Raw genomic sequence first — 23,479 nt, forward strand, 5'->3', positions numbered from 1 at the left:
CATCTCCAAATCCCGATCCCAAAGGAATGAAATTTCCCACATTCCAATCCCAAAGGAATTAAAATCTCCCAATCCCAAAAGAATCAAATCCCCCAATCCCAATCCCAAAGGAATTAAAGTTCCCACTTTTCAGTCCCAAGGGATTTCAATCTCCAAATCCCAATCCCAATCCTTTTTTCTCCCTTTTCCCTCCTTTTTTCTTCCTTTTTTCTGATTTTTCCTCCTTTTTTTCTCCCTTTTTCCTCTTTCCCCCCTCCCTTTCCCCCTCATTTTCCCAAATTTTCTCTTTTTTCCTTGTTTTCCTCTTCATTTCCTCCTTTCTACTTAGAATTTCCTCCCTTTTCCTCCTTTTTTCCTCATTCTTCCTCCTTTTTTCTCCTTTTTCCTCCTTTTTCCTCCTTTTCCCTCCTTTTTTCCTCCTTTTTTCCCCCTTTTTCCCCCATGTTTTGATCCTTTTTTCCTCCTTTTTCCTCATTTTTTCTCTTTTTTCTGTGTTTCCCTCCTCATTTCCTCCTTTTTTCTTCCTTTTTCCTCCTTGTTTTCCTCTTTTCCCCTCCTAATTTCTTCATTTTTTCCTCTTTTTTTTTTCCTGGGGAATTCCTGGGGAATTTTCCTGGGGAATTCCAGGGAGGAAAATTCCCGATTTTCTCCGGGCTCAGCTCTGGGGCCTTTCCCAGTTTTCCATCCTGGAGAATTCCATGAGGTCATGGGGTCAAAAATCCGGGATTTCCATCCTGGAGAATTCCATGGGGTCGTGGGGACAGAAATCCGGGATTTGTTCTTGGAAAGGTCACGTGGCTGAGCTCATCCCGTGGATCTGAGCTGTCCCGATCCCTCTGGAATTCCCAAATCCCACGGATCTGACCTGTCCTGATCCATCCGGAATTCCCAAATCCCACGGATCCGACCTGTCCTGATCCATCTGGAATTCCCAAATCCCATGGATCCATCCTGTCCCAGTCTCTCTGGAGATCCCAAATCCAATGGATCCCAGCTGTTCTGATCGCTCCAGAATTCCCAAATCCCACAGATCTCACCTGTCCCAATCCCAATCCCGATCCCAATCCCTCTGGAGATCCCAAATCCCATGGATCTGACCCATCCCAATCCATCCAGAATTCCCAAACCCCACAGATCCGACCTGTCCCGATCCATTCGGAATTCCCAAATCCCACGGATCCAATCTGCCCCAATCCCTCAGAATTCCCAAATCCCACAGATCCCACCTGTCCCGATCCCAATCCTGATTCCAATCCCTCTGGAGATCCCAAATCCCGTGGATCTGACCTGTCCCAATCCCAATCCCTCAGAATTCCCAAATCCCATGGAGCCCACCTGTCCCGTTCTCCATGGATCTGACCTCTCCCGATCTCTCCGGAATTCCCAAATTCCATGAAAAGAACCTGAGCTCATCCCATGGATCTGACCCATCCCGATCCCTCTGGAGATCCCAAATCCCACAGATCTGACCTGTCCCAAATCCCTCAGAATTCCCAAATCCCATGGATCTGACCTGTCCCCAATCCCATGGATCCAACCTGCCCCAATCCCAATCCATCCAGAATTCCCAAACCCCACAGATCCCACCTGTCCCGATCCATTCGGAATTCCCAAATCCCACAGATCTGACCTGTCCCGATCCCAATCCCGATCCCAATCCCTCTGGAGATCCCAAATCCCACGGATCCCACCTGTCCCGATCCATTCGGAATTCCCAAATCCCACGGATCCAATCTGCCCCAATCCCTCAGAATTCCCAAATCCCACGGATCTCACCTGTCCCAATCCCAATCCAAATCCCGATCCCTCTGGAGATCCCAAATCCCCTGGATCTGACCCGTCCCCAATCCCACAGATCCAACCTGTCCCAATCCCTCAGAATTCCCAAATCCCCTGGATCTGACCCATCCCATTTTCCCCCTGAAAAATTCCCAATTTTTCCCCATTAAAAACCCCAAAAAATTCCCATTTTTCCCATTCAAAACTCCCAATTTTTTCCCCAGAAAAACCCCATTTTTTAATCTCATTTCCCCCCCTGAGAATTCCCATTTCTTTCCTGGAAAAAAAACCCAAAAAAGTCCCATTTTTTTTCCATTAAAAACCCCCAAAATTCCCATTTTTTCCCAGTAAAAACCCCCAAATTTTCCATTTTCCCCCTGAAAATTCCCTTTTTACCCCATTAAAACCCCAAAAATATCAATTTTTTCCCAGAAAACTCCCATTTTTTTCCCAGAAAAATCCCATTTTTTATCTCATTTTTCCCCTGATAATTCCTCATTTTTTTTCCCAGAAAAACACTCAAAAATTTCCCTTTTTTTTCCATTAAAAAATACCCATTTTTCCCCCCAAAAAATCCCATTTTCTACCATTTTTACTCCAGAAAATCCCATTTTTTTCCCTGTAAAAACCCCCCAAAATTCCCATTTTTACCCCTGAAAAAACCCAAATTTTTCCTTTTTTCCCCAGAGAAATCCCATTTTTTATCCTTTATTTTACCCTGAAAATTCCCTTTTTTTCCCTAAAAAAACCCCAAAAATTCCCATTTTTCCACCTCAAAAATTCCCATTTTTCCTGCTGAAAAAAACCCTTTTTTTCTGGGAAAAAACCCCCAAAAATTCCCATTTTCCCCCCAGAAATTTCCCCAAAATTCCCATTTTTTTCCCAGAAAAATCCCATTTTTTATCCCATACTTTCCCCTGAAAATTCCCATTTTTTTCCCCTAAAAAAACCCCCCAAATTTAAATTTTCCCCCCTAAAAATCCCATTTTTTTTCTGGAAAAAAAAAAACAAACAAAATTACCATTTTCCCCCCAGAAAATTCCCATTTTTTTCCCCTAAAAAACCCCCCAAAATCCCTTTTTTTCCCCAGAAAAATCCCATTTTTATTCCATATTTTCCCCTGCAAATTCCCATTTTTTCCCCTAAAAAAGCCCCCAAAATCCCAATTTTTTCCCTAAAAAAAACCCCCAAAATTTCCATTTTCCCCCCTGAAAAACCCCATTCTTCCCAGAAAAAAACCTCAAAATTCCCGGTTTTTTCCCAGAAAAATCCCTTTTTTTATCCCATTTTTTCACCTGAAAAATCCCATTTTCCCCCCATTAAAAACCCCCCAAATTCCAATTTTTTTCTCAAAAAAAAAAATCAAAAAATTCCCATTTTTCCTATGAACCCCCCCCAAAAATCCCATTTTTTCCCCTGAAAATTCCCATTTTTTTCCCTAAAAAAACCCCAAATTCCCATTTTTTCCCCGAAAATAATCCCATTTTTTTTCCATTTCCCCCCCAAAATTCCCATTTTTCATCCCCTTTTTTTCCCCTAAAAAACCCCCAAAATTCCCATTTTTCATCCCATTTTTCCCCATTAAAAACCCCCAAAATTCCCTTTTTTCCCCTAAAAAAATCTCCAAAATTCCCAATTTTTTCCTTAAAAACTCCAAAAATTCCCATTTTCCCCAGAAAAATCCCATTTTCCCCCCATTAAAAACCCCCCAAATTCCAATTTTTTTCTCAAAAAAAAATAAAATTCCCATTTTTCCCATGAAACCCCCCCCAAAAATCCCATTTTTTCCCCTGAAAATTCCCATTTTTTTCCCCGAAAATAATCCCATTTTTTTTTCCATTTTCCCCCCAAAATTCCCATTTTTCATCCCCCTTTTTTCCCCAAAAAAACCTCCAAAATTCCCATTTTTTTCCCCTAAAAAACCCCCAAAATTCCCATTTTTCATCCCATTTTTCGCCATTAAAACCCCCAAAATTCCCATTTTTTCCCCGAAAATAATCCCTTTTTTTTTCCATTTTCCCCCGAAAATAATCCCATTTTTTATCCCATTTTTTCCCCTAAAAAACCCCCAAAATTCCCATTTTTCATCCCATTTTTCCCCATTAAAAACCCCCAAAATTCCCTTTTTCCCCTAAAAAAATCTCCAAAATTCCCAATTTTTTCCTTAAAAACTCCAAAAATTCCCATTTTCCCCAGAAAAATCCCATTTTTTCCCCATTAAAAACCCCCCAAATTCCAATTTTTTTCTCAAAACAAAAAATCAAAAAATTCCCATTTTTCCCATGAAACCCCCCCCCAAAAAAATCCCATTTTTTCCCCTGAAAATTCCCATTTTTTTCCCCGAAAATAATCCCATTTTTTTTTCCATTTTCCCCCCAAAATTCCCATTTTTCATCCCCCTTTTTTCCCCAAAAAAACCTCCAAAATTCCCATTTTTTTCCCCTAAAAAACCCCCAAAATTCCCATTTTTCATCCCATTTTTCGCCATTAAAACCCCCAAAATTCCCATTTTTTCCCCGAAAATAATCCCTTTTTTTTTCCATTTTCCCCCGAAAATAATCCCATTTTTTATCCCATTTTTTCCCCTAAAAAACCCCCAAAATTCCCATTTTTCATCCCATTTTTCCCCATTAAAAACCCCCAAAATTCCCTTTTTCCCCTAAAAAAATCTCCAAAATTCCCAATTTTTTCCTTAAAAACTCCAAAAATTCCCATTTTCCCCAGAAAAATCCCATTTTTTCCCCATTAAAAACCCCCCAAATTCCAATTTTTTTCTCAAAACAAAAAATCAAAAAATTCCCATTTTTCCCATGAAACCCCCCCCCAAAAAAATCCCATTTTTTCCCCTGAAAATTCCCATTTTTTTCCCCGAAAATAATCCCATTTTTTTTTCCATTTTCCCCCCAAAATTCCCATTTTTCATCCCCCTTTTTTCCCCAAAAAAACCTCCAAAATTCCCATTTTTTTCCCCTAAAAAACCCCCAAAATTCCCATTTTTCATCCCATTTTTCGCCATTAAAACCCCCAAAATTCCCATTTTTTCCCCGAAAATAATCCCTTTTTTTTTCCATTTTCCCCCCAAAATTCCCATTTTTTATCCCATTTTTTCCCCTAAAAAACCCCCAAAATTTCCATTTTTCATCCCATTTTTCCCCATTAAAAACCCCCAAAATTCCCTTTTTTCCCCTAAAAAAATCTCCAAAATTCCCAATTTTTTCCTTAAAAACCCCAAAAATTCCCATTTTCCCCAGAAAAATCCCATTTTTTCCCCATTAAAAACCCCCCAAATTCCAATTTTTTTCTCAAAAAAAAAAAATCAAAAAATTCCCATTTTTCCCATGAAACCCCCCCAAAAATCCCATTTTTTTCCCCTGAAAATTCCCATTTTTCCCCCGAAAATAATCCCATTTTTTTTCCATTTTCCCCCCAAAATTCCCATTTTTCATCCCATTTTTCCCCATTAAAACCCCCAAAATTCCCATTTTTTTTCGCCATTAAAACCCCCAAAATCCCCATTTTTCATCCCATTTTTTCCCCATTAAAACCCCCAAAATTTCCAATTTTTTTCGCCATTAAAACCCCCAAAATTCCCAATTTTTTCCCCATTAAAACCCCCAAAATTCCCATTTTTTCCCAGAAAAATCCTATTTTTTCCCCTGAAAATTCCCCATTTTTTCCCCAAAAACCCCTCCAAAATTCCCAATTTTTTTCCCTAAAAAAACACCCCAAACTTCCCATTTTTCATCCCATTTTTTTCCCCTAAAAAACCCCCAAAATTCCCATTTTTCATCCCATTTTTCGCCATTAAAACCCCCAAAATTCCCATTTTTTCCCCCAAAATCCCCATTTTTCCCCATTTTCCCCCATTTGGGCACGATTGGCAATCAGCTGCTACAAACCATAAATCGATTTATTTCCATTTTTGCTCTGTACAACTTTAATGGAGAAATCTCAGAAAGGACAAAAAAACCCAAATTTTGGGCTCATCCCGAATCCCCAATTTCCGTTTTCCCGTCGCAGTTCTCCAAAGATTCGCAAGTTTTGGGGAAATTTTAAATTTTTTTAAATTTATTTTTAATTTTTTTTTTTTTTTGGGAACGGCTCCGAGCTTTGAGAATTTTTTTTTGGAATTTAAATCAATCAAATTTTCCAGAATTTTGGGGGGAAATTTTGGGAAATTCAATTTTTTTTTGCAAAAAATTCCATTTTTTAAAGGCAAAAAATTCCATTTTTTTCTCGCAAAAATTCCAGATTTTTTTTTCAAAAATTCCAATTTTTGGGGGAAAAAAATTCAGGTTTTTTGGGGCACAAATTCAATTTTTTGGGGCAAAACCTAAATTTTCTTTTACAACAAATTCCTTTGGTTTTGGGCGAAAAAAAATAAAAATTGTTTGCAAAAATTCCAAATTTTTTTTTGGCAAAAATTCCAATTTTTGGGGGCAAAAAAATCAGTTTTTTGGGGGCAAAATTCAATTTTTGGGGGCAAAACCTAAATTTTCTTTTACAAAAAATTCCTTTGGTTTTGGGCAAAAAAATCAAAATTTTTTGGCAAAAATTCAAAAATTTTTTTGGCAAAAATTCAAATTTTTTGGGGGGAAAATTCCATTTTTTTTCCAGCAAAAAAATCCAATTTTTTTTGCAAAATTTCAAATTTTTGTGGGCAAAAAATTCAAATTTTTTGGGGCAAAACCTAAATTTTCTTTTACAAAAAAATTCCTTTGGTTTTGGGCAAAAATTCAAAAAATTTTTTGGCAAAAATTCCAAATTTTTTTAGTAAAAATTTCCATTTTTTTTCTCGCAAAAAATCCAATTTTTTTTGCAAAAATTCCAAATTTTGGGGGCAAAAAATTCAGGGTTACAAAAAATTCCTTTGGTTTTGGGCAAAAATACAAAATTTTTTTGGCAAAAATTCAAATTTTGGGGGGGGGCAAATTCTTTTTTCTTTTCACAAAAATTCCCTTGTTTGGGGCAAAATTCGGGGCTTTTTTGGCAAAAATTTTTTTTTTTTTTTTTGCAAAAATTCCTCCTTTATTTGGAAAAAAATTCAATTTTTAAAGAAAAAACTTCAAAAATTTTTGGGGCAAAAATTAGTAATTTTGGGGGGCAAAAATTCAATTTTTTTGCAAAAATTCTGGGTTTTGGGCAAAAATTCCTTTTTTGGTGCAAAATTCAAATTTTTTTTGGGAAAAATTCCTCCTTTATGCAAATATTAATTTTTTTTCAAAATATTCCCCTTTTTTGGTCAAAATTTTAAATTTTTTTGGCAAAAATTCCGACTTTTTGGCAAAAATTTCCATTTGGGGGGGCAAAATTTCCTCACTTTTTTCCAAAATTTCCTCATTTTTTTTGACAAAAATTCAAAAGTTTTTTGGCAAATATTCTCCCTTTTTTGGGGGCAAAAATTCAATTTTTTTTTCAAAAATTTCAATTTTTGAGCAAGAATTCAGAATTTTTACATAAATTCCTCTTTTTTTGGCCAGAATTCAATTTTTTTTTTTGACAAAAAAATTTCCTTTTTTCCCAGAAACAAAATCCAAATTTTTGTCGCCAAAAATCTCATTCTTAAGAGCAAAAAATCAATATTTTTTCTGCCAAAAATTCGATTTTGGCAGACAAAATTCTGTATTTTTTTAGGAAAAAAATCCCATTTTGGGGGGGCAAAATTCCCATTTTCTTGGGAGGCAAAAATTCAAATTTTTTTTCCGAAAAAATTCCAATTTTTCCCCTCAAAACTCCCTTTTTTTGGTCAAAAATCCTTAATTTTTTTGGGTCCCAAATTCCCATTTCTCCCCTCACGTTCGCGGCTTCGGCAGCGCTCGGGGACGCTCGGCAGCGCTCGGGAACTCTCGGAAGACCCCTCGGAAGCGCTCGGGAGCTGTCGTGGGAGTCTTCGGAGGCGCTCGGGAGAGCTCTCGGCAACCCTCGGGAGCCGCCGGGGGCGCTCGGGAGCTGTCGGGAACTCTCGGGACCCTTCAGGGGAGCCCTCAGGAGCCGGCGGGAACCGGCGGGAGCGCCCTCGGGGGAGCCCTCGGGAACCGGCGGGAGAGCCCTCAGGGGCCTTCGGGAGCCCTCGGGAACCGGCGGGAGAGCCCTCAGGGGCCTTCGGGATCCCTCAGGAACCGGCGGGAAAGCCCTCAGGGGCCTTCGGGAGCCCTCAGGAACCGGCGGGAGAGCCCTCAGGGGCCTTCGGGAGCCCTCAGGAACCGGCGGGAGAGCCCTCAGGGGCCTTCGGGAGCCCTCAGGAACCGGCGGGAAAGCCCTCAGGGGCCTTCGGGAGCCCTCAGGGGCCTTCGGGATCCCTCAGGAACCGGCGGGAGAGCCCTCGGGAGCCGGCGGGAACCGTCGGGAGAGCCCTCGAGAGCTGTCGTGGGAGCTTTCGGGAGCCCTCAGGAACCGTCGGGAGCCGTCGGGGGAGCCCTCAGGAACCGGCGGGAACCGTCAGGAGCCCTCGGGGGAGGCCGCGAGAGCCGACGGGGGAGCCCTCAGGAAATCTTGGGAGCCCTCAGCAAACGTCGGGAGCCGGCGGGAACTGGCTTGGGAGCCCTCGGGAGCCCTCAGGAACTGTCGGGTGAGCCCTCGGGAACCGGTGGGAGCGCTCGGGAGGCGTCGGGAGAGCCCTCAGGCAACATCGGGAGCGCTCGGGTGAGCCCTCGGGAGGCGTCAGGAGCGTTCGGGAGCGCTCGGGAGGCGTCGGGAGAGCCCTCAGGAAACATCGGGAACGCTCGGGTGAGCCGTCGGGAACGTTCGGGAGCGCTCGGGAGGCGTCGGGGAGCGCTCGGGAGCGCTCGGGTGAGCCCTCGGGAAGCGTCGGGAACTTTCGGGAGCGCTCGGGAGGCGTCGGGAGAGCCCTCAGGAAACATCGGGAACGCTCGGTTGAGCCGTCGGGAACGTTCGGGAGCGCTCGGGAGGCATCGGGGAGCGCTCGGGAGCGCTCGGGTGAGCCCTCGGGAGGCGTCGGGAACGTTCGGGAGCGCTCGGGCCGGGCCGGAGGCGGAGCCGAGCTTTAGTTTGGCCTCGGCCGGGCCGGGAGGCGGTGCCGGAACGCTACAGAAACGCACAAAATAATAACGGGGAAATAATATAAAATAAAATGGGGGAAATAATGTAAAATAAAATGTGGGAAATAATAGAAATAATACAAAACAAAATGGGGGAAATAATAAAAATAATGCAAAATAAAATGGGGGAAATAATACAAAATTAAATGGGGGATATAATAGAAATAATACAAAATAAAATGGGGAAAATAATACAAAACAAAATGGGGGAAATAATGAAAATAATACAAAACAAAATGGGGGAAATAATAAAAATAATACAAAATTAAATGGGGGAAATAATACAAAATAAAATGGGGGAAATAATAGAAATAATACAAAATAAAATGGGAAAAATAATAAAAATAATACAAAATTAAAGGGGAAAATAATCAAAATAATACAAAATTAAATGGGGAAAATAATCAATACAAAATAAAATGGGGGAAATAATAAAAATAATACAAAATAAAATGGAGGAAATAATACAAACAATGCAAAATAAAATGGGGGAAATAATAAAAATAATACAAATTAAAATGGGGGAAATAATCAAATTAGTGCAAAATAAAATGGTGGTGAGGGGGGAAGAAAAATATAAAATAACATGGGGGATGGAAGGGGAAAAGAAAATTTAAAAATACAAAATAAAGAGGAGGAAAAAAATAGAAAAAAAAATTTAAAAGTGGGGGAAGGGGGAAAAAGGGAAATAAAGAGAAAAAAAAAGAGGAAAAAAAGAGAAAAAAAGAAGAAAAAAAATTAAAAATTGGGGAAAAAAAGGTAAAAAAAAAAAAAAAAGGCCAAAGCAGCTGAGCCGAGAGCAGAGGAGGGAATTTGGGAATTTTGGAATTTCTCTCCCGGGATTTTGGGAGATTCCACCCAGGGAGGGGAAAAAAAGGAAACATTTCGTTTAAAAAAGTGGAAAAATGTGAAAATTCTCCCAAATTTTGGAATTTTTTTGGGGAATTGCAGCGTGGGACTGGAGCGTTCTGGGCAGGAATTGGTTAATTTGAAATGGAGTTTGACTTGTGTTTATTTCAGTTTTATTTTTATTTAATTTATTTTTACTTTTTATTTTTAAAATTTGTATTTAATTTATTTTTATTTTAAATTTTATTTTTATTTATTTTTAAATTTATTTTTATTTATTTTTATTTTTTTACTTTATTTTTTCTAGATTTAATTTAATTTTTAATTTATTAAAATTTTTCTATATTTTTTTTAATTCAACTGAATTTAATTTGAATTCTCTTCACCTTTAAAATTTATTTTAAAAGCTTTTCTTCCATTTACTTTAAATATTTGAACTCGTTTTTTAAACCTCTTTTAAATAATTTTGATCCATCTTTTATTTCTTTTAAATAATTCCATTTAATTCTTTATTCCTTTTTAAATAATTTTGCAATTTATCCTTTATTTTTTACAATATCTTTGAAATTTATCCTTTATTTATTTTAAATACTTTAAAACTTATTTTAAATCTATTTTTAATTGTTTAAATTTTATTTTTATTTCTTTTAAATATTTTCCATTTATCTTTTTCATTGAAATTATTGGTTTTCTTGTCTTGAAATTTGAATTTTTTCACACATTTCCTTCTTTATTTAATATTATTTTAAATTTCTATTTTATTTTCTTTGGAATTTTAAATCATTTTCAATTTCATTTTTTAAAAACTTATATTTTTTTTTTAACATTTCCCATATTTATTTGGAATTTTGTTGATTTTTTCCCAATTTTTTTGTTGGGGGGAACCGACCCGTGCAGGACGTGGAGCCCCGGCCAGAGGGGACACCCCGGGGACACCCAGGGGACACCCCGGGGACCTGGGAGGTGACACCAAGGGTGACCTCGAAGGTGACCCCAAAGTGACATCGAAGGTGACCCCAAAGGTGACTTTGAGGTTGACCCAGAGGGTGACCCCAGTGGTGACCTGGGAGGTGACCCAAAGGTGACCTCAAGGGTGACACTGAAGGTGACCCTGAGGGCAGCCCTGGAGGTGACCCAAAGGTGACCCCGAAGTGACATCGAAGGTGACCCCAAAGGTGACACTGAAGGTGACTTTGAGGTTGACCCAGATCTGGGGTGACCCCAAAGGTGACCCTGAGGGTGACCCCAGTGGTGACCTGGGAGGTCACCCAAAGGTGACCTCAACGGTGACCCCAAAGGTGACACCAAAGGCCACCTTGAAGGCGGAGTCACCCCAAAGGTGACCCTGAGGGTGACCTCAAAGGTGGGGTCATCCCAAAAGTGACCCCGAAGGCAACCCCGCAGGTGACCCCCAGGGTGACCCCAAAGGTGACCACAAAAGTGACCAGCAGGTCACGAAGGTGTCCACCAGGGTGACCTCAAAGTTGACCCCAAGGGTGACCCTGAAGGTGACCCCAAAGGTGAACCCAAGGGTGACCACAAGGGCGACCACAAGGATGACCCCAAAGGTGACCTTGAAGATGACCCCAAAGGTGACCACAAGGGTGACCGTGAGAGCGACCCCAAAGGTGACCCTGAAGGTGACCACGAGGGCAACCACAAGGGTGACCATGAGGGTGAGCCCAAAGGTGACCCTGATGGCACCCCCAAAGGTGAACCCAAGGGTGACCACAAGGTGACCCAGAGGTGACCATGAAGGCACTCCAAGAGTGCCCCAGAGGTGAACCCAAGGGTGACCCCAAGGTGCCCCAAAGGTGACCCTGATGGTGACCCAAGGTGAACCCAAGGGTGACCCAAAGGTGACCCTGATGGTGACCCAAGGTGAACCCAAGGGTGACCCAAAGGTGACCCTGATGGTGACACCAAGGTGCCCCAAAGGTACCCCAAGGGTGACCACAAGGTGCCACAAAGGTGAACCCAAGGTGACCATGAGGGTGACCACAAGGTGCCCCAAAGGTGAACCCAAGGGTGACCCCAAGGTGACCCAGAGGTGAACCCAAGGTGCCACAAAGGTGACCACAAGGTGCCCCAAAGGTGACCCCAAAGTGACCCCAAAGGTGACCTTGAAGGCACCCCCAAAGGTGACCCCAAAGTGACCCCAAAGATGACCTTGAAGGTGACCCTGAAGGCACCCCCAAAGGTGACCCCAGGGTGCCCCAAAGGTGACCACAAGGTGCCACAAAGGTGACCCTGATGGTGACCCCAAGGTGCCCCAAAGGTACCCCAAAGGTGAACCCAAGGGTGCCACAGAGGTGACCTTGAAGGTGACCATGAAGGCACCCCCAAAGGTGACCCCAAAGGTGCCCTGAAGGTCCCCCAAGGGTAACCCCAAGGTGCCCCAAGGGTGCCCCAAAGGTGACCATGAAGGCACCCCCAAAGGTGACCCTGATGGCACCCACAAAGATGCCCCAAAGGTGAACCCAAGGGTGACCACAAGGTGACCTCGAGGGTGCCCCAAAGGTGTCCCCCACCCGTGTCCCCGCGTGTCCCCGCGTCCCTCCCGTTGGCCGGCCGGCGCTGGCGTTTCCGAGCCGTTTATTCCGAATGGGATTTCTCTCGGAGATGGCCCCCTTGTAGGATGGCACCCATGGGATGTGGCGGGCGGGGTGGAGGGTTGGATCCCGCTTAGCTCTCCTGGGCGTCGCCGGCGCCGCCGCGGCCGTACTCACTGGAGCGCGGCGCCATGCCCAGGTACTGCTTCAGGAACTCGCTAAACCTCTTCTGGTTGTTCCACTTCCGCGCCGACTTGCGCACCCCGATGAAGCCCCCGTACCTCTTCTGCACCCCCTTGGCCGCCCGGCCCGCCGCCGCCCGCCGCCAAATGTCCTCCTCCTCCTCCTCGTCTTCCTCCCGCTGCTGCTCTTCCTCGCGGTGGTCCCGGCGGCCCGAGGGCCAGGCGTGGCCGGAGAGGCGGCGCGGCCGCGGCGCCGCCGGGCCGGTGGCCGCGCACAGCTCCCAGGTGGCGCGGGGCACGGCCTGGCCCTCGCACTCCAGGATGCAGATCTGCGGGGAGGGGGCCGCGCGTCAGCGCCGTGGGGCACGGAGCCCAGGGGGGACACCGAGGGGACGTGGTGCCCACGGGTGACGTGGGTCCCGTAGGTGACATCCCGGAGGTGACATGGGTCCCAGAGGTGACACGGGTCCCTGAGGTGACACGGGTCCCATAGGTGTTCCCATAGGTGACATGGGTCCCAGAGGTGACACGGGTCCCATAGGTGTTCCCATAGGTGACATCCCATAAGTGTCCTCATAGGTGACATAGGTCCCATAGGTGCCCACAGGTGACATGGGTCCCATAGGTGTCCCCATAGGTGACATGGGTCCCATAGGTGATATCCCATAGGTGTCCCCATAGGTTACATCCCATAAGTGCCACCCCATAGGTGCCCATCCCATAGGTACCATCCCATAGGTGACATGGGTCCCATAGGTGACATCCCAGAGGTGACATGGTGCCCATAGGTGACATCCCATAGGTGACATTGCATAGGCGTTCCCATAGGTGACATCCCTTAAGTGCCACCCCATAGGTGTCCATGCCATAGGTGCCCATCCCATAGGTGCCATGGGTCCCATAGGTGTCCCCATAGGTGTCCCATAATTGCCATCCCATAGGTGACATCCCATAGGTGACATGCCATAGATGGCATAGGTCCCATAGGTGACATCCCATAGATGACATGCCATAGATGCCCAACCCATAGGTGCCCATCCCATGGGTGCCATCCCATGGGTGCCATCCCATAGGTGCCCATCCCATAGGTGACATCCCATAGGTGCCATCCCATGGGTGCCATCCCATAGGTGCCCATCCCATAGGTGACATCCTATAGGTGCCCACGGGTGACATGGGTCCCATAGGTGTCCCCATAGGTGACATCCCATAAGTGTCCTCATAGGTGACATAGGTCCCATAGGGGTCCCCATAGGTGACATGGTGCCCATTGGTGCCATCCCATAGGTGCCCATCCCATAGGTGCCCATCCCATAGGTGTCCATCCCATAGGTGACATCCCATAGGTGCCCATCCCATGGGTGCCCATCCCATGGGTGCCCAGCCCATAGGTGCCATCCCATAGGTGCCCATCCCATAGGTGCCCATCCCACCAATGCCATCCCATGGGTGCCATCCCATAGGTAACATGCCATAGATGCCCATCCCATGGGTGACATGGGTCCCATAGGGGTCCCCATAGATGACATAGGTCCCATAGGTGACATCCCATGAGTGCCCATCCCATGGGTGCTCAGCCCATAGGTGCCATCCCATGGGTGACATGGGTCCCATAGGTGTCCCCATAGGTGACATGGTATCCATAGGTGCCATCCCACAGGTGCCCATCCCACAGGTGACATCCCATAGGTGACATCCCATGGGTGACAGCAGAGGTGGAAGGGACGGCAGAGGTGGAAGGGACGGTGGAGGTTAAGGTGGGATGGTGGAGGTGGGATGGGATGGAGGTGGAAGGGACAGCGGAGGTGGGAAGGGACCCCTGGCCCGTTCCCAGGGCAGGTCCTGGTGCCTGGAGTTGCTCCTCGCCAGGGGCAGAGCTTTGCTGTTCCCGAGGTTTCTCCAGATGGGAATGTTCTTCTGGAGGACAGCAGAGACCTGTGGGGTCCCACCAGCCCTCCCAGCTGCTGCTGAGGTTCTCCTGAGGTTCTCTGAGGCTCTCCTGCTGAGGCTCTCCTGCTGAGGCTCTCCTGCTGAGGTTCTCCTGCTGAGGCTCTCCTGCTGAGGCTCTCCTGCTGAGGTTCTCCTGCTGAGGCTCTCCTGCTGAGGCTCTCCTGCTGAGGCTCTCCTGCTGAGGTTCTCCTGCTGAAGTTCTCCTGCTGAGGTTCTGCTGAGGCTCTCCTGCTGAGGTTCCTGCCGAGCCTCTCCTGCTGAGGCTCTCCTGCTGAGGCTCTCCTGCTGAGGCTCTCCTGCTGAGGCTCTCCTGCTGAGGCTCTCCTGCTGAGGCTCCTGCTGATGTTCCTGCCGAGCCTCTCCTGCTGAGGTTCTCCTGCTGAGGCTCTCCTGCCGAGCCTCTCCTGCTGAGGCTCTCCTGCTGAGGCTCTCCTGCTGAGGTTCTCCTGCTGAGGCTCTCCTGCTGAGGCTCTCCTGCTGAGGCTCTCCTGCTGAGGTTCTCCGGCTGAGGCTCTCCTGCTGAGGTTCTCCTGCTGAGGTTCTCCTGCTGAGGCTCTCCTGCTGAGGCTCTGCTGAGGCTCTCCTGCCGAGGTTCTCCTGCTGAGGTTCTCCTGCTGAGGCTCTCCTGATGAGGCTCTCCTGATGAGGTTCTCCTGCTGAGGCTCTCCTGCTGAGGTTCTCCTGCTGAGGCTCTCCTGCTGAGGCTCCTGCTGAGGCTCTCCTGCTGAGGTTCTCCGGCTGAGGCTCTCCTGCTGAGGTTCTCCTGCTGAGGTTCTCCTGCTGAGGCTCTCCTGCTGAGGCTCTCCTGCCGAGGTTCTCCTGCTGAGGTTCTGCTGCTGAGGCTCTCCTGATGAGGTTCTCCTGCTGAGGTTCTCCTGATGAGGTTCTCCTGCTGAGGCTCTCCTGCTGAGGCTCTCCTGCCGAGGTTCTCCTGCCGAGGTTCTCCTGCTGAGGCTCTGCTGAGGCTCTCCTGCCGAGGTTCTCCTGCTGAGGTTCTCCTGCTGAGGCTCTCCTGATGAGGCTCTCCTGATGAGGTTCTCCTGCTGAGGCTCTCCTGCTGAGGCTCTCCTGCTGAGGCTCTCCTGCTGAGGCTCCTGCTGAGGCTCTCCTGCTGAGGCTCTCCTGCTGAGGCTCTCCTGCTGAGGTTCTCCTGCTGAGGCTCTCCTGCTGAGGCTCCTGCTGAGGTTCTCCTGCTGAGGCTCTCCTGCTGAGGCTCTCCTGCTGAGGTTCTCCTGCTGAGGCTCTCCTGCTGAGGCTCTCCTGCTGAGGCTCCTGCTGAGGTTCTCCTGCTGAGGTTCTCCTGCTGAGGCTCCTGCTGAGGTTCCTGCCGAGCCTCTCCTGCTGAGGTTCTCCTGCTGAGGCTCTCCTGCTGAGGCTCTCCTGCTGAGGCTCTCCTGCTGAGGTTCTCCTGAGGTTCCCCTGCTGAGGCTCTCCTGCCCCGTTATCCTGTAGGACTCCTGCTGCTCCGGGTTTATCTGCCCCGGGATTGTCCTCGAGGATGTCACGGGACACCAGGATGAAGGTCAGGCCCAGCCTCAGGGCTGGTCAAGCCCTGCTGCTCCTCCATAAATCCATGCTGGCTGCTTCCGGTGACCTTCCCGTCCTCCGCTCCTTCGGAGCAGCTCCACGGGATGGAGATGGAGCAGCTCCATGGGTGGAGATGGAGCAGCTCTGCGGGTGGAGATGGAGCAGCTCCGCGTTCCAGCGCCTCTCCGGAGATTCACAGGAAGCTTCCCAGATCCTCCTCCATCCTTCCTCAGAGGCCTCCAGCCCCAGGAACGGCCGTTCCCACCACATCCCTTCGTCACCAGCGTCCTTTGTCCACCACGTCTGGGTCCTGTCCCTTTCCAGGCCGGACATGGACATGGACCTGTCCCTGCTGTGGGGTTTTGGTGTCACCAAACCCACCACAGTTGTGTTTCATCCCTTTCCAAGCCAGACAGGACATGGAAAGTCCTTTTTTGGTGCCACCAAACCCACCATGGTTGAGTCCTGTCCCTTTCCAGGCCAGACAGGACATGGACCTGTCCCTGCTGTGGGGTTTTGGTTCCACCAAACCACCACGGTTGTGTTTCATCCATTTCCAGACCAGACATGACATGGAAAGTCCTTTTTTGGTGTCACCAAACCCACCACGGTTGGGTCTCATCCCTTTCCAGGCCAGACAGGACATGGACCTGTCCCTGCTGTGGGGTTTTGGTGCCACCAAACCCACCACGGTTGGGTCTCATCCCTTTCCAAGCCAGACAGGACATTGAAAGTCCTTTTTTGGTGCCACCAAACCCACCACGGTTGGGTCTCATCCCTTTCCAAGCTGGACAGGACATGGAAAGTCCTTTTTTGGTGCCACCAAACCCACCACGGTTGGGTCTCATCCCTTTCCAAGCCAGACAGGACATTGAAAGTCCTTTTTTGGTGCCACCAAACCACCACGGTTGTGTTTCATCCATTTCCAGACCAGACATGACATGGAAAGTCCTTTTTTGGTGTCACCAAACCACCACAGTTGGGTCTCATCCATTTCCAGGCCAGACAGGACATGGAAAGTCCTTTTTTGGTGTCACCAAACCTACCACGGTTGGGTCTCATCCCTTTCCAAGCCAGACATGACATTGAAAGTCCTTTTTTGGTGTCACCAAACCACCACGGTTGTGTTTCATCCATTTCCAGACCAGACATGACATGGAAAGTCCTTTTTTGGTGTCACCAAACCCACCACGGTTGGGTCTCATCCCTTTCCAGGCCAGACAGGACATGGACCTGTCCCTGCTGTGGGGTTTTGGTGCCACCAAACCCACCACGGTTGGGTCTCATCCCTTTCCAAGCCAGACAGGACATGGAAAGTCCTTTTTTGGTGCCACCAAACCCAGCACCCAGGAAAACCATCCAGGAGAACGTGGTGGAAGAACCAAGCTGGATGAACTCGGAGCCGCGTGTGGAGGCCCAGCAGGGCAGGGCTGTCCTCATCTCTGTCCCACTGTCCCCACCGTGGTGAGATCCTTCCAACGCCGATCCCCGGTGAGCCAGGTGCAGATCCCATCCTCTCCTCCAACCCTCAAATCCCTTTTTTGTCCTTTTCCCCTCAAACCACCCCATTCCTCACGGCGTCTTCGTCCTCGTGGTTCTTCCACCCAAGGACAGATTTGGGATTCAGTCCTGGAAATGCTCCAAAACCTCCTTTTTTACCCCCTGAACACGAGGAGTTCCCACGGGATGGGACATCTGAGGGTCTCACGGCCACCTGCAGACCCCAAACCCCTGCAGAACCTCTCTCCATCGTGGCACCACCGCTCCCGCTCCGCGTTGGAGCTCCTCCGGCTCCTCCCGCCCCAAGGACTCGTCCCACAACCCCAAAAGTGGGAGAATTGTCCCCAAACGAGGATTTTGTAGGGTGGGACCTCGTGGAGACACCGAGGTCCTCTCCTGGCATCTCCAGGGCTTTGGAAGGGTCTGTGCTGCTGGAGGTGATGGATCCATGGAGGTGACATCTCCGAGGTCCTGTCACCCTCAGCGTGGACGTCGCGGGCTGCTGGGACATCAGGATGAGGTGACAGTTCTCCTGGAAGTGGCGTCTGTCCCCAGCTTGGAGCAGGTCAGGAATCCTCGGTGAACAGCTCCAGAACCACCTGAGGAGGTTCTGTCCGGCTGTGCTTGGTGGCCTTGGTGGCCTTGGGGACGGGGGTGATTCGCCCACACCCTTGAGGAGCAGCTGGGCCCTGTCCTCCCCTGGCACCGGAAACTCCTGGGATCTCCTGCTCCACAAAGATGGAGGGACTGCCTCGGACGTCGCTTTGGAAACGGTGGAAGATGACACCAAACCCCACCAGGAGGGTGAAACCGAGACCCCAAATCCCACCACGAGGCTGAAACTGAACTGCAGGAGATCCCAAATCCCACCATGAGGCTCAAACTGAGCCTCAGGAGATCCCAAATCCCACCACAAGGCTCCTTCCATCCTAAACTGAGCCCCAAATCCCACCAGGAGGCTCAAACTGAACCCCAGGAGACCCTAAATCCCACCATGAGGCTCCTTCCAGCCCAAAGTGAACCCCAGGAGACCCCAATCCCACCAGGAGGCTCAAACTGAACCTCAGGAGATCCCAAATCCACCACGAGGCTCCTTCCAGCCCAAACTAAACCTCAGGAGATCCCATATCCCACCACAAAGCTCTTTCCAACCTAAACCGAGCCCCAGGAGATCCCAAATCCCACCACGAAGCTCTTTCCAACCTAAACCGAGCCCCAGGAGACCCCAAATTCTGGTTCCAGCTGCTCTGGCTTTGGGACAGGACCTTCCACGGGTCTAAATGACCTTTTGGGGCCCAGGCAGGGTGGTGGCACCCCCAAACTTGGTGGCACTGGGGTGGCTCCAGCATCTCCTGGAACTTCCTGGTTTCTCCTGGGGTTTTTTTTGGGATATCTCCCAACCCTGGGGGCCTCCAAGCTGCCGGCTCCTTTTGGGGAGTGGGGACGTGTCCGCCCGGTGGGATTGGTGATCCCAAATAAACGGGGGGGTGGACAATCCCCGGGAACGCCGGGCCGCGGCTCGGGGAGGGGAACAGGAGGGATTTAGGAGCTGGGAAACCCCAAATTCTGGTTGTGGGACGCGAGCGGGGCCTGGAGGAGCCGCGGGGTCTCCGAGCTCCTCCCGCCCACCGCGGCTCCCAGCGGGATTTCGGAATCCTCGGGGGTTGGGGTGGGTGGGGCAGTGCTGGGGGTGGCTGGGGTCTTGGGACCACCCTGGTGTGGGGTCTTCACCCTCGTTTGGGGTCTTCAGCTTCCCTTGGGACCACCCTGGTTTGGGATCTTCATCCTGGTTTGGGATCTTCACCCGCTTTGGGATCTTCATCCTCGTTTGGGGTCTTCAGCTTCCCTCAGGACCTTCCTGGTTTGGGATCTTCACCCTTGTTTGGGATTTTCACCTTCCCTCAGGGCCTTCTTGGTTTGGGATCTTCTCCCTGGTTTGGGATCTTCACCCTTGTTTGGGACCACCCTGCTTTGGGATCTTCATCCTCGTTTGGGGTCTTTATCCTCCTTTGAGATCTTCAGCTTCCCTCAGGACCTTCCTGCTTTGGGACCTTCACCCTGGTTTGGGATCTTCACCCTCGTTTGGCATCTTCATCCTTGTTTGAGACCATCCTCATTTGGGATCTTCAGCCCGATTTGGGATCTTCACCCTGGTTTAGGACCTTCACCCTGGTTTGGGATCTTCACCCTTGTTTGGGATCTTCACTCTCATTTGGGATCATCCTGGTGTGGGATCTTCACCCTCGTTTGGGGTCTTCAGCTTCCCTCGGGACCATCCTGATTTGGGATCTTCATCCTCAATCGGGACCACCCTGGTTTGGGGTCTTCACCCTGTGTTGGAATCTTCACCCTGGTTTGGGATCTTCATCCTGCTTTGGGATCTTCACCCTGCTTTGGGATCTTCATCCTGCTTTGGGATCTTCATCCTGGTTTGGGATCTTCACCCTGGTTTGGGATCTTCACCCTGCTTTGGGATCTTCACTCTCATTTGGGATGTTCATCATCATTTGGAACCATCCTCATCTGGGATCCTCACGCTTCTTTGGGATCTTCTCCCTCCCTTGGGACCATCCTGGTTTGGGGTCTTCATCCTCATTTGGGATCTTCATCCTCATTTGGGATCTTCATCCTCATTTGGGATCTTCATCCTCATTTGGGATCTTCAGCTCCCCTTGGGACCATCCTGGTTTGGGATCCTCATCCTCGTTTGGGATCTTCTCCTTCCCTTGGGACCATCCTGATTGGGATCTTCACCTTCCCTGGGACCTTCCTGGTTTGGGATCTTCATCCTCATTTGGGACCATCCTGGTTTGGGATCCTCACTGTCCCTCAGGACCATCCTGGTTTGGGATCTTCACCCCGGTTTAGGATTTTTACCTCCCCTTGGGATCATCTTGGTTTGGGATCTTCATCCTGGTTTGGGACCATCCTGATTGGGATCTTCGCACTCATTTGGGCTCTTCACCCTCATTTGGGACCATCCTGGTTGAGATATTCACCCTGGTTTGGGATCTTCATCCTGATTTGGGACCACCCTGGTTTGGGATCTTCCTCCTCCCTCGGGACCACCCTGGTTTGGGATCTTCATCCTGATTTGGGACCACCCTCATTTGGAATCCTCACCCTGGTTTGGGATCTTCCTCCTCCCTCGGAACCATCTTGGTTTGGGATCCTCACTGTCCCTCAGGACCATCCCGGTTTGGGGTCCTCACCCCGGTTTGGGATCTTCTGCTTCCCTCAGGACCATCCCGGTGCCCACCCAGGAGTGACAGTGACAGTGACAGTGGCAGTGACAGTGGCAGTGACAGTGACAGTGGCAGTGACAGTGACAATGACAGTGGCAGCAGGTGGCACCTTCTCCTCAAACCACAAATCCCCCAGACCCCAGCAGAAGGAAAATGGCTCCCAGATCCCCCCGGCCTGGGGACAAGGGACAGCGGTGGTGGTGGCACTCCTGATGTCCCCCAGACCCCGGCAGAAGGAAAAGGGCACCCAGACCCCTCAGGTGTGGGGACAAGGGACAGTGGTGGCACTCCCGATGTCCCCTAGATCCCCCTGGCATGGGGACAAGGGACAGAGGTGATGGCACTCCTGATGTCCCCCAGACCCCAGCAGAAGGAAAGTGTCCCCCAGACCCTCCTGGCCTGGGGACAGGGACAGTGGTGGCACTCCCGATGTCCCACAGACCCCAGCAGAAGGAAAGGGGCACCCAGATGTCCCCGTTGAGGGAACAGGGGACATTGGTGGCATTCCCAACGTCCCCCAGACCCCAAATCCCCCTGGCCTGGGGACAAAGGACAGCAGTGGTGGTGGCACACGCGATGTCCCCCAGACCCCCGCGGAAGGAAAATGGCTTCCTGAGCCCCCTGGCATGGGGACAAAGGACAGTGGTGGCACTCCCGATGTCCCCCAGACCCCAGCAGAAGGAAAAGGGCACTCAGACCCCCCTGGCATGGGGACAAAGGACAGTGGTGGCACTCCCGATGTCCCCCAGACCCCAGCAGAAGGAAAAGGGCACTCAGACCCCCCCGGCCTGGGGACGGTGACATTGGTGGCACTGACAATGTCCCCCAAATCCCCCAGGCATGGGGACAGTGACATTGGTGGCACTCCTGATGTCCCCCAGACCCCAAATCCCCCAGGCATGGGGACAAGGGACATTGGTGGCACTCCCGATGTCCCCCAGACCCCGGCATGGGGAAAATGTCCCCCAGACCCCCCAGGCCTGGGGACAAAGGACATTGATGGCATTTCTGGTGTCCCCCAGACCCTGGCAGAGGGAAAAGGGCACCCAGATCCCCCAGGGCATGGGGACAAGGGACAGTTGGTGGCACTCCTGATGTCCCCCAGACTCCAAATCTCCCCAGACTGGGGACAAGTGACATTGGTGGCACTCCCGATGTCCCCCAGACCCCGGCAGGGGGAAAGGCTGCCCAGATGTCCCCGCTCAAGGGACAGTGGTGGCATTCCCGATGTCCCCAAGACCCCAGATGCCCCAGGCCTGAGGACAAGGGACAGTTGGTGGCACTGACAATGTCCCCCAGACCCCAAATCTCCCCAGTATGGGGACAAGGGACAGTGTTGGCAATACCAATGTCCCCCAGGTCCCCCGGGCATGGGGACAGTGACATTGGTGGCACTCCCGATGTCCCCCAGATCCCCCAGGCATGGGGACAAGTGACATTGGTGGCACTGACAATGTCCCCCAAATCCCCCTGGCATGGGGACAAGTGACATTGGTGGCACTCCCGATGTCCCCCAGATCCCCCAGGCATGGGGACAAGTGACATTGGTGGCACTGACAATGTCACCCAAATCCCCCTGGCATGGGGACAGTGACATTGGTGGCACTCCTGATGTCCCCCAGACCCCAAATCCCCCAGGCATGGGGACAGTGACATTGGTGGCACTCCCGATGTCCCCCTGACCCCAGCATGGGGAAAATGTCCCCCAGACCCCCCAGGGCTGGGGACAAAGGACACTGATGGCATTTCTGGTGTCCCCCAGATCCCGGCAGAATGCGAATGTCCCCCAGACCCCCCAGGCACGGAGGTGACAGTGACGGTGACGCTGGTGGCACTCACGAGGACGTCGAAGCCGTCGCGGTAGAGCAGGCGCTGGCAGTCGCGGCACTCGGCGCGGCAGTCGCCGCGGGCGCGGGCGCAGAGCCACAGCAGCAGCAGCAGGTCCCAGAGCACGGCGCGCATGGTGCCGGCGGCGCCTGCGGGGACACGCGTGTCACCGCGTGTCACAGCCCAGGGAATCACCCCAAAAAATCCTGGTAAATTAAAAATAATCCTAAGGAATCACCCCAAAAAGCATGGTGCCAGCAGCGCCTGCGGGGACACGCGTGTCACAGCCCAGGGAATCACCCCAAAAAATCCTGGTAAATTAAAAATAATCCTAAGGAATCACCCCAAAAAGCATGGTGCCGGCGGCGCCTGCGGGGACACGCGTGTCACCGCGTGTCACAGCCCGGGGAGGAAACCCCAGAAAATCCTGGTACATTAAAAATAATCCTAAGGAATCACCCCAAAAAGCATGGTGCCGGCGGCGCCTGCGGGGACACGCGTGTCACCGCGTGTCACAGCCTGGGGAGGGAAACCCCAGAAAATCCCGGTAAATTAAAAATAATCCTAAGGAATCACCCCAAAAAGCATGGTGCCAGCGGCGCCTGCGGGGACACGCGTGTCACAGCCCAGGGAATCACCCCAAAAAATCCCGGTACATTACAAATAATCCTCAGGAATTACCCCAAAAAATCCCGGTAAATTAAAAATAATCCCACAAAATCACCCCAAAAAATCCCAATAAATTAAAAATAATCCCGCAGAATCACCCCAAAAAAACCCCAATAAATTAAAAATAATCCTGCAGAATCACCCCAAAAAAATCCCAATAAATTAAGAATAGTCCCGAGGAATCACCCAAAAAATCCCAATAAATTAAAAATAATCCCGCAAAATCACCCCAAAAAATCCCAATTAATTTAAAAATAATCCCACAAAATCACCCCCAAAAATCCCAATAAATTAAAAATAATCCCACAAAATCACCCCCAAAAATCCCAATAAATTAAAAA

The 23,479-nt window shown here is 49.5% G+C and overlaps 1 protein-coding gene and 2 long non-coding RNA genes across 6 annotated transcripts in view; 2 read left to right on the forward strand and 1 right to left on the reverse strand.

Moving 5' to 3' along the window:
• Nucleotides 1–23,479, forward strand: part of LOC135295793 (uncharacterized) — a 69,296-nt gene that overhangs the window by 10,981 nt on the left and 34,836 nt on the right. The window lies entirely within an intron of this gene.
• The window catches only part of PNOC (prepronociceptin), a 34,094-nt gene continuing 16,286 nt past the window's right edge, over nt 5,672–23,479 (reverse strand). Inside the window, exons 2-4 of one of the 4 annotated variants that reach the window (XM_064411522.1) lie at nt 22,482–22,618; nt 12,520–12,749; nt 5,672–8,823 (exon numbers count right to left, since the gene is read on the reverse strand). In XM_064411522.1, coding sequence (XP_064267592.1) covers nt 8,334–8,823; nt 12,520–12,749; nt 22,482–22,604 — 843 coding nt within the window. In that variant the 5' untranslated portion in view covers nt 22,605–22,618 and the 3' untranslated portion in view covers nt 5,672–8,333. Of the gene's footprint in view, nt 8,824–12,287; nt 12,750–22,481; nt 22,676–23,479 lie in introns of those variants that run through there. The other 3 variants (XM_064411524.1, XM_064411526.1, XM_064411525.1) reach the window with 3 other exon arrangements.
• On the forward strand, nt 8,708–11,673 carry LOC135295792 (uncharacterized). The gene is made up of 3 exons (XR_010357845.1): nt 8,708–10,826; nt 10,862–11,500; nt 11,546–11,673. It is a non-coding gene; the product is annotated as an uncharacterized LOC135295792 (long non-coding RNA).

Source organism: Passer domesticus, chromosome 3, assembly GCF_036417665.1.
Source record: "Passer domesticus isolate bPasDom1 chromosome 3, bPasDom1.hap1, whole genome shotgun sequence".
NCBI classification, from domain to species: Eukaryota; Metazoa; Chordata; class Aves; order Passeriformes; family Passeridae; genus Passer; species Passer domesticus.